The sequence below is a fragment of the Buceros rhinoceros genome, unplaced genomic scaffold (assembly GCF_000710305.1).
Source record: "Buceros rhinoceros silvestris isolate BGI_N320 unplaced genomic scaffold, ASM71030v1 scaffold7071, whole genome shotgun sequence".
Taxonomy (NCBI): domain Eukaryota; kingdom Metazoa; phylum Chordata; class Aves; order Bucerotiformes; family Bucerotidae; genus Buceros; species Buceros rhinoceros.
In genome coordinates, this window is record NW_010392414.1 from 7126 (window position 1) to 18406 (window position 11281).

An 11281-nucleotide genomic window follows, 5' to 3' on the forward strand; every position below is an offset into this window, starting at 1 on the left:
TTTTCAGCACAGAATCTAAGACTGTATATATAACAGTGATCGCTCAGAGCTGATCATGTCTGGGAACTACTGGGAATATTCAGAGAACAGCTGCACCAGTCCAGATCAACTCAGACCATTTTGGCAAAAGCCTTTACAGTCAGTCCTCTTTTCTCTCTGCGTAAGAAGGAACAGGAGCGTGTTCACTGGCCACAGTTCCACTTCCCTTCTTTTGTCACTTTCTGTTCCTCTGCCAGTGGCATTTCTGAACATCACACTTATTTTCGTATTCATAAGAATTCTGCCAGAGTCTGAATGAAAAACAGAAGCAGCGGTTACTATTCTTCTGAGCTAATATCTGAAAAACAAATGTCTTGAAACCACCAGCTTTCTCAATGGAGCTTCTTCAAGCTGCCTGAACATTTGTTTAGGCCAATCTAGTGCTCTTCTGCTGTGCAGGTGGTCTTAAAGAGTTCAAGTTTGGGCAGCTGAAGCCTCTTACAGCTAAAACAGAGATGTCAGCAAGGACCACCAACTTATCAGACACTTCAGTGTCTGGCCTGTGCCACTGGCTTACAATACCACAATCGTCTGGCACGTACATGAAGTTATAGCAGTTACACTGCAAACAACATAGCAAGGTCTATGCAGGTCTCTTTTCTTGTAGAATATATTAAAATGTTTCATAGGAATACATATCTAGATGAAACCTGTTTTGTTTTGCATGAATGAATTTTTGGTTAATGGATTTTTTATCTCTCTATACCAGCAGGTGCTCTCGAACTCTTTCTTTGATTCTTCTTTTTAAGGTCACCTTACCTTGTAGTTCTGTTGCATTTTTATCCACCTCTTCTGAGGTTGTTTCTTCAGGCTTCTTCGATGCATCTCGCTTCCCATCTACAGTATCTGTCTTAATAGTACCAAGGTTTACCAAAAGTTGCATGACATCAAACTTCTCAGAAACTGCAATGTTCTCCAGCACTTTGAGGCATTTAAATGATTTAAGTTCACTCACGTTTTCCTCAAGAAAGAGGAGGTAAAGGCTTAAGTCATCAAAACACTTTGACTTAAGTTTCAGAACATCGAAAGTTGGCAGGATTTCATACACTTTGAGAATACCCGAATTCCACCTCCACGGAACAAACATTGCATACACTACCAGCGGCATCACTAGAAGATAGACTAGTAGGTTAATATAGCTGAGTACCTTGAAGACACCAACAGCAATAAGCTTGCACTGAACCACTTCTGGAACACTTGTGTCATTCTTTAGGATCCCAGTTTTGATAGTGCAGAGAAACTCATCACTCAAAGAGGAGAGGCTAATGTAGTAGCCCAGGTAGAGGCATGCAATGAAAATAATTACTAGTGTGAGTAAACGGCAGATAATGTATTTAATTATTAAACATTTGGAATTCTTCTTCGTCTTCAGGTACTGCTCCACAATTGGGTATTTAAAGTGGCTTTCAGATATTTCCCACAAACTGAAAAAGAGAGAGAGAGAAAAAACCCAAATCACAGAGATCAGATGCTGCAGCATTCACATACCTCCAATTTCAAAGAAGCCCAGTACTCTAAAATAGCCACAAGACTGGATTCCCTCTTACTGGGGTATATCAAGCACTTTTATTGAAGTCAATAGAAAAATAACAGAATAGCAGATAATTGAAGAATCTTGATACAGAAAAACCACTTAAGAGACAAAAGAGTAAGAGAAAAGAAGTATTGCTCTGGCAGCAAAAAAATATGTTTCTTCTTTTGCAATACAAAATGGGTTTAGTAAGCAAATCCATGAAGAAAAGCAGACTTTCCAAGCACCTTTTTGATACTAGCACACTGGAAAGCTTTTTACCTGTCAAGACCTAACTCCACATTTTAAAGCAGAGACCTAAGTCCCCATGGCATTGCTTGTACCCCCTATGCAAAAAAGAAAGAGGCAGGATGAAGCAGAAACTGAATCTGGTTAGAACAGTGCAGTAATTTGATCAGAGAAGGGGGGTTTGCTATCTGGTTTTTCATTGTGTGTCTTTTTTCTTTAAACAAAAGCTTTGCAGACCTGTATCTGAAAGGACAGGAGATGACAAGCTCACAGCATGCAAGAGACTGTCAAGAACACTGAGAACTGAGGACTGCAGCCATAACGACTTTCTTATCTTGTGGTGGGTAAAACTAATTAGGTAAAACTACAATTAAAGAAATCAGGACATCTCAGGTCATTGGTAATCTGAAGAACTCATCAAATGTTTTCTTTGAAAAAAGGAAGTTACGTTCCAGCTCCAAGTGCCCACAGTAATGATTTCAGATATCTTCTTTTTTTAAACCAATTTAAAAGTGTGTCAGGTCACCATTCAAACCTCTGAAATAAATTTCTAAGAGAGTGCAGGTGTTACATCTTTTACAAGCTTATGGAAAAGAGCAAAGAAAGCCAAGCCCCAGCATCTTACCTCTGTGTCAAGTTCTCGTTAACAGCTGGAACCAAGTCATTAGGGTCCCTGGGGTCTCCACTACGGATGCTATTAGCAGCTTTGATTGCCCTGTTATAGGCTTTGTCAAGTTCTTCCATAATAAATTTCAGGTCTGAAGAAAGGTGAGGTGTTGCGGTGAAGCGCCAGAATAAACATGGTAGATACAGCAGGATAGCGACGAGCAGAAGGATGTATGGAAAGAACTGAAGGGAGAAAAAAATTCAGATTAGGCTCCACCTGTACCTAAAAGAAGTCAGCCAGTCACCATCATTCCCGTAAGCCTAATAAATTCCCTATAATTTTATTTAAATGTTTTTAGTCAGCTTTCCCCTGCAACCCTTCTTATAAATTCATACTTTAACTGTTGTCCTCAATAGCAATGTAATTGAATTTGGCCAAAATTGCTACTTCAGTCTCTAGGTTAGCACTTGAGAAAGAAAACTTCGAGAAAGGTTCACCTTTAAAAGTGATACGGAAAAGCTGCAGGGATGGGCTAAGCCAGTAACGCGACTGTTAGGACACCTGGTTGAGCTGGCACAGCAGAGTTGACTGTACTTGCACTGTACTTCCCACTAGAGGCAGCTCTTCCTCGCCAGCAAGGAATGACCATCAACCCTGCACTGCTATATCATAGCTGTGGTCTGTCTCCTCTCCACCACAGGAGATTGACCTCACAAGCCAGAGGGACCTAGGGGGTTCCTTCTGACATTCTGGAATTGCCAGAGATTGCTAATCCGCCCAGTATTTCCACTGAATCCATAGCATCTTCTGCACCACTAAACCATGCTTGCTGAATGGATTGTCTATAGTCATCATCAGGAATTTCTTCCCTCCAGAGCTCCTATGTCAGCAGCCAACACAGCCCTTGGGTGTGGGTGCTGCTCTTCTTTTTGAACTGTTACTGCTTTCAACCCAGCTGAGAAAGCTCATTCTCTCAAAAGCTCAGCTCTTCTTCCTGCACCCCTTGACATGATCCTCCTCCTACCTCCAGCAGCCTGTAGAAACTGCAGAGAGCTCTGCCCTCACTACCTCTTCTCTTTCCTCTTTGCACACAGCAGATGACCTCGATCATCTGCTTTTTCCTGGTCTATCCCTTCCAATTGAGATGTAAAGCTCTGCCATGTCCAACATGTTTTTGTAGACATCTTGTCAACTCAAACACAACAGCTCAAGAATCTGCCCTCCATATTTCTTGCTGCAGACAATGCCACCAGGTCTCACAGATCTAAGTCCTGGACGCCTTGGTCTACCCAAAGCTTTATGGTTTTACGGACAGGCTCTTCAAGTTGTCTGAACTCTGTATTATGTAGAAATAGAAATGATCTCTCTACGAACACAGCTTAAACTTATCTAAGCTCCTCTAAGCTGCTGCAACATCTTTACCATAGGCCTTAACAAATGCCGGCTTGTGTAAAGCAAAGCCTGCTTGACTTCACTTACCTATGTGTCATACGCCTCTTAGCACCCTTCCATTGATGCCAGGAGGAGAAACAAACAACAAAGGAACATCTGATTTATGAAGGAGTGACCAAAGCTTTTTACATTGGTTTATACCACCTTGCTTTACTACTCACTCATTTGAAATTTTACAGGCATCGGAGGATTTATGAGTTCCCTTTCTGAGCTCAAAATGCCACCAGCAGTATCCAATTAATCCTTGAGATCTCTTTAGCCTGAGGCCTACAAGACATGTGCCCAGAGGCAATATATTTGACACGCTGAAGCCCAAAACCTCCATTGCGCCAGTCTCCTTGTCTTCTTTTATGCCTAGAAAAAAGGACTGTGGGTTTGTTCTGCACTTGTTTAGCACACTGGCATCATCCCTGCTGCTCTGCCCAGACTTCCTCCAATCCCCTCTGTCTCCCTTGCCTCATTACACACTGTTGTCTTATGAAAACCAGCCTCTGCCATCTTCCCTTGCACCTCCTCCTCCCCCCGAGTCCTTCACCACTGCTTCTTCACCCAGAAGCGTAATACCACTTGGGCAAAGGCACATTTGCCAGGTGTTTACTGGGCATCCCCTCGCCAGGCTCTCATCACTCCAAAAGCTGTAGCCCATGGCAGCATGAGAAAACACTATGCAGCTCTATTCTGAATGGTCTCAAAACCAGAGCAGCAGCGTGACCATTAGTCCAGCTCTTTTTGTCTGGAAACAAAAGCCTGTATTTGTCAGCCCTTCCACTGCTCTTGATGCACAACTCCATCCTCCTCAGATTCTGGGTTTTTTTAAATGAAAGATTAGCAGTCCCCAGCAATTCCAGGATGTCAGGAGGAATCTCCTAGATTCCTCTGGCCTGTGAGGTCAAACTCCTGCAGCCGAGAGGGAATCAACAAAATTGGTTTGAATCATTAAAATTTCAGGCCATAAACCAACAGGCAGAAGTGAAAATGCAAAGTCATCTGGCATGAGTCCTAGGTTTCAGAGCAACAGACTCGGACCATCCAGCTCATCTGACAACATTTCACAGTCACGCATCATGACTTCCCATTTTAAGAAGAGGACTCTGTGGTATTCATACATGAATGAGCAGATGCCATTTGCCTCTCTTTTATGGTCTACACATTTATTTCCAAGGCACCGAATACAAGGAGGAAATGTTACTTCAGACTTGGATAGGTTGTAGTAGTTACATCAAATGGGAAGTGTCAACGACTGTCAGTAACTGTTTGGTCAAAGATATGCCTTCCTCCTTGATTCTCCCCAATTAATAATAGGCTACAAAACAGAGTAATTAAAAAAAATCCCTGGAAATCTCCTGATCATAGCTACCCCCAGCCTAGCAATCCAGATTTCAGGGCTAGAGAGAAGTCATCACTCCATGTCCAAATGCTCCTCATCTTGCTTGGCTACTGTCATGTCTGGGAGCTATCAAGAGCCAGTAAGCTCACTGCTCTGCTGCAGGTGTTTGTATAACTTTCTCTGTGCACTATGGATTAAAAAGGGTTCACAGTGCAGTCTCCTCCTCCCCTAGACTGCAAGGACTACCCGCTCACAAGAGCCAAAAGCCTGCTTCCGTTCCAGTTAAGGATCAAGCTAATTTTTACCAAAGTAAGTAGTCAGGTGAAGCACTTACCTTTAGAGACAAAGGCAAACTATCTGCACAGGGGGAGCAAACACATGACTCTTCCATCCCACATCTGTCTGTCTCTCTTTACCACCCAACTTTAGAAACTGTTACCTCTGTTCTGACCCTTCAGACACACACAAGAAACCTCTTGAGGGAATTAAGCTTGAACAGAAAACCCCAGAAGAAAACAGGGACAACAGAGACCACAGAAGAGTGAAGCCCGACCAGACCAAGTTTCATCAATGATAAACAAGAGGATGAGCCTTGTCAGAGGACTCAACCATATAATTATTTTGCCAATTTTTTCACTGACAAAGAGGAGGAAATCTTAGCATTAAACTAAGAATATAGGCAGGACATACCAGAGTCTCTTCTTTCCATTTATATATCTGCAGGTAGCGTGTTTCTTGAATTGTGCATTTGAGTACACAACTCTTTCATGCTTTCTGCACTGCTAACCTGAGATGCCTTGCAAATAAAAGCACTGCTGCCCAGAAAACAGAAAAAAAGGTTTTAAGTGCTGTCTTGGGAAACACTGGCCCTAATGATCCCTGCTGTCCCTCTGAGTGCATCCCTGCCCTTGCACTGAGGAGTCAAACCTCCTTTCACCTAAGCTTAGGAAGGCTCCCTTGTCTCATTAACATCAAAGGCTCTGCCCTGCCTATTTTAAAAACAGTTATCTAGCCAAAATCTGCAGAGCAATGAGGTTGTGTGTACCTCAAAATGCACAGCCTGAACCAGGAGACAACCCAAGCCCTGTTTTCCTGCAGAAGAGAAGGGCCCCATGGCAAGCCACCCAGAGCGCAGCCAGCAGCTGCTGGTCCTGGGTGCAAACAACAGCCAAAGACCTTCAGATGCTCCCTCCACAGCGGGAACCAAAGATCAGTGTTAATAGCTGTTAACACCGCCCTTTCCCTGGAAACTTGTTAAGTGTGGAAGCTGACAAACAACCGGTAGAAGGATATTAATTAACACTGGCATCTAGACAGCATCTGCAGCTCCTAGTGCCCAGGTCAGTGCAAGGGTAGGTGACTAATTATGGATTTAGGAAGTGAAGATGAGGGGGCCCAGCCTCTCCTACAAGCTCTGACTCAGCTGTTCAAACACACTCCTTGCAGCCGGTCTGCGGCATATTTTGAAGGAAACTTCATATACCATTAAGCCATCATAGAGGAACTGTGGGAAGAAGGGCCCTGCATCAATTCCGGAGACAGCACCAGTCAGCAAACTAACATGGGTTGCATCATAAAAGTATGACTTTCTAAGCTATTCATCACGGACGGCAAATTAGGAGACTTACAGCTATCATCAGCAGGTGACTATGGAATGAAATTCAACATAAAGATATTAGGTAACAAGAACTCATTCGCTCAAGGGAAAGGGGCAGCAACATATCCAGGTTTGCAGGTGGAGTTTCCATCCATGGAAGCCACCTGCATCACAAGGTGTTCCAGCAGCTCTGACTGGCCTCTATAGGAGGACTGGCTGAAGTGGAGCACTAAGTGAGCAAGGAAGAGTTCAGGCTAGAAACCAACAAGTCTAGCTTTAATATTCACGTCACACAAGAACATTGGGGTTAACTGGAGAAGGCAGTAGTAAATCCCTAAAGTTAGTGATTTGAGTCACGAATCAGAGACAGTCAGAAGAGGTACCACCAGCTGACTGGGTAATGAAAGCTGAGGCACAGGATACACCAGCAAAACCCTGAAATACAGACGCCGCAAGTCTCAGACCTGAGCTCCCACTAACACCAGGTTCTCCTCCACTCCCAGGTGCCCAGGGAGTTATTTGTTGGGGCAAGTAATAAAAGGTCGGGGGAAGGCAGCACACAACACCCCACATCTGCAGAGCTCCAACGGCATTTCTTCCTTTGGCATCGGCACTGCCCAAGCAGGGTGACGCTGCCTCTCGAGTTGAGTCAGCTCCAGGCAGTGGCATGGCATTTACTCGGAATTTGTAACTCCTGCCAATGCTCGGCTAACTGCTTTGAGCCAGCTCAACTGTCTTAGTACCTACTGCATTTTTTACCCACAAAATAAGTCTCTTACTGTGCATTCAGTATGTTGATGCTTTACCTGCAGTAGGGAAAACCAGCTCACAGTTTACATGGGAACAGCCTGTGAAAGCTCAGCAGAGCACACTGAAAGCAGGCGTTAAACCTGTCGGTATCTGTGATGAATTTCATCTCTCCCCAAATGCCTGTCTGCTGTGAGCTCCATTCCAGGCAAAATGGACCAGGTGTAATACAATAAAAATAAAAAATGTCTTCACTACCCTGTGTTCCTAAAGTAAGCTTTTGATACAAGCACTAGAGCAGTTGTGGTGTCTCGTATCCTGATTTTAAAATAGTTCCTGGCTCAAGGCAAGTGAGGCACTCAGCTCCAGGGCAACAGAGCAACATTAGCATTACGCTTTTGTCAGATAACTGGTGGGATTGTTATTATAGCATGACAGACCCTTTATTTAAAAACAGAAAATACCTTCTCTAGTACTACCTTCTTTGGAAGTAAGGGAAAGAAAACATTCTCTCTAAAAACAGAGTTAATTCAAAGCCAATGACTATAGTAGAGAAGAGGAGCAAGAAAAGGGATGCAAAGGCTTCTACGTGGGGACGATTTTTCCAGAAGGAGATCTGTACGTACTTTATGCAGCCACAGGGGAATATTTTCTAAGTTGTTCTGGGATGGTTGCTTCTGCTGCACAGCTGCCCAGCAGTAGGAGTCCACGTAAGCAGCTTGTCGCCAGGAGAAGGAGCTGGGTGCAAAACAGCTTATTTGAGCACCTGGGAAAACAAAGCAAAAGTTATCACATCCTTGGAAGATAAAAAAAAAGAAAAAGAAATCACGTTTAGGAAGAAAAGCTCACACTCGGGATTTCATGCTATCCCAAGGTATTAGGTTATACATTCAAACGAAACACAGAAGCTCTGCAGGGAGGAGAGTCACTGCATTCCCACTGCACTCAGAAGGTTAAACTCCCACAGGGACTCTGTGAAGTCTTCTAACTACTCAGACAGTATATTAGAAGCACCTGTCTTTTAGTCCTATTTTCTTACGTTTTGGGGGGAACACGATCTCCAAGGCCTGTCTCTCTTGCTTGCACTTGACTCAGGTTGGCCAAGGGGGAACGAGCAGATAAAAAGCGTGATCAGATAAGGCTGGTTTCCAGAGGAAACAGCTACCATCACGTACCATCGTGCCACTGTTTCCCAAATGCACAACCTACCACTTACACATTTACTGAAACAGACCTCAAACACCATTCCCACAGCCCAGCAGTCCTCGCAGTGATGCAATGGCAAGATTGGCCCAGGGTGCTGAAACTTCTCCTGCCTCTGAAACTGCACATGAGTTTTGAGGCGTTCAGTGTGAAACAAAGGATTTACTCTTGTAACTTCTGGCAGAGCAATCATGGCCTCAAGACACCTCCAAAGGTCACCAGACCCCTCCTCACCAGTGCAGTGATGTGCTGTACCCAGGATCAGAAGTACCACTGTCATTTCAGCTCACTTCCAGCACCTCTCCAGCTGCTTGGGAGCTTCAAATCAAGACCAGGGCACTAACAGACAGCAAGAACAGCTCCTTAGCCAGCCTCAGCCTTCGGGTCAAATTCTGGTCTGACCAGCTACAGTCACTAGTTGAGTCTTACTGCAGCATACCTCAGTGAGGTAGTTGTTGGATGTACCGGTAGCTCCTTGCATTAGAACCAGTAAAACAGGATGAAGAGATTTGACTTTCTTTCTGAAGCTTTGGTAGTGAAAGCAAATAACCCACACACTTCCAGCAGGCCTTCATAAATGTTGAACCAGGACAGCTCTTTCACCACATGATTACACAAAGTGGAGATGGCTCTTCCATGAACATCCCTTTCCCAATTGGAGCAAGCTCCAATGCTTCCTCCAACCCAACACCAATATCAAAAGAGCAAGAAGAAGGAAATATTACTCCTTTTTTTTCTTAATATATTCATCAAAATTAAGGCTAATGGCATCACTGTGTGCTTTATAGGGAAAAAGAATTTTGAGTAAGATTGTATCATTTGTGCTTTTTTGCTGGTTTAGCTTTCAGAGAGTAAGAACATCTATTGTAACAGAGGCGGAGGGCATTTGCCTTGTAACTTGCACAGCCTTTTTACAACGAGGCATAGTCAAGGAGCATTATGAATAAAAGTCTTTCCTCTTATTGAGTCACTATTATAATTATTTCTAAGGCTGTAGTATCATAAGACGTCGTTTGACCTGTCACAAGCCTCCCTTATGGAAAACAAGTTTCTGTTTATCAGACCAGAGCTCATGTGATTTAGCAAAGTTGGCACCAGACGAATACTTGCACTCCCCCAAGGCTTCAGGAGTTTCTGCTTCCCAAAGAATTTCCATTAGCTGTGGAAGCTCAAAAAATAACACACTGTAGGGGAAAAACAAAAAAAAACCCAAAACAACACTGAAAAGAAAAAAGAAATGAGCAGGCAATTGAAGTGTCTGTTCTCCACTGGACAGGGACTATTTATGCTCTGCTCTCATCATTTAAGAACCTCCTGCTGCTGGCTGTGCCCAGTGTGAAGCAGCAAACAAGTGACCCTTTCAAAGGGTGAGCAATAGGAGTCCAGAAGGATGCTTTGTCCTATTCATGTCTGTGTATCTGCAACAAAAAATACATTCCATGTGTTCACTCTCATTAATGGGTGAGAAACCACTGGAAGTGATGGAGTGTTTAAACTAGGAGAAAGGCAGCCAGCCTCCTTCTCCAAAACTGGTGATGAAAAAGGCAGCCAGCTTCCTTCTGCAAAGAGTTATGTGCACAACTTCACACCCAAATAGCTACATCGATGCCAGTGCTGCAGCAGAGCAGTGAACCCGGCTCTTCTGATCCCTGGGGTTACAGCAGGGATGTTGGAAGCCTTTGGCAACTTGACTTGAAAGCCAAGCAGATAGAGCTTAACACCAAGAAGAAGCTAGTGTCAGTCCAGTTACTGCACCGGTTTTTAATCAACTTAACTGCAGCCTTGGTTGTAAACCCTTGTTAAGGTAAACCGCAACTTCGCACTAACAGTGTTAAGATTTAAATGGAGAGGATGTTTTCATGATTATTAAATGGCTCTGAAAATGGTCACAATTTTCCATCTTTTTTTTTCCTTCCTTCTCCCCTCCAAAGGAGTAATAGCGACAAATCTATACAGATAATTTATGCTGGGCTATTCTGGAGGAAGTGAAAAACTGTAGCTTTTATCAGAGGATAAATTAGGCAAAGTGCCAAATGCCTTCCACAGAACTGCTGTGCACACGCGTATGCACAGGGCTAGTTTACGAGAGGCTAATAGTCTTCTGCTATCAAAGGAACAGCTTCCTGGCTTGGTTACATGAAGCCATTCCCTGTCCTTTGCTCCCACAGGTAATAGAAGGAGAAAATCAGCAGCCAAGCCACAACAACAACAGGAAGATAAAATACCCAGTGAGAAGGATGAGGAATAATAAATGACTGCATTCACTAAGCAGTTGCCACAACAGCCTTTGGCCAAGTTTTCATTACACTTGGCAATGCACTTTTTTTTTTTTTTAATCATTCTCTGATACTAAATCATCTTTGGAGAGGGAGTGATGGGGATTTTACTTACACTTTTGCAAACAAATGAGGATAAAAAAATGCTACTTACTATGGTTGCTCTAAAGAGAGACCACCCAAAAGAGCTGCAGAAGCTCAAGATGTGCAGTCATGTATGATAAAAAGTCACTTTGCTAAGATTATCAGACGGAGCTGGTCGTTGACAGCAGGA

General features: G+C 43.6%; 1 protein-coding gene across 1 annotated transcript; it reads right to left on the reverse strand.

Annotated features, from left to right (window-relative positions):
- Positions 1-798: 798 nt before the first annotated feature.
- Positions 799-8294, reverse strand: PANX1 (pannexin 1; the record flags this gene model as incomplete). The annotated part of the gene is made up of 3 exons (XM_010144459.1): positions 799-1463; positions 2424-2647; positions 8155-8294. Coding segments are annotated over 3 exons (1029 nt in total), but the record flags the coding sequence as incomplete, so codon positions are not given.
- Positions 8295-11281: the final 2987 nt, after the last annotated feature.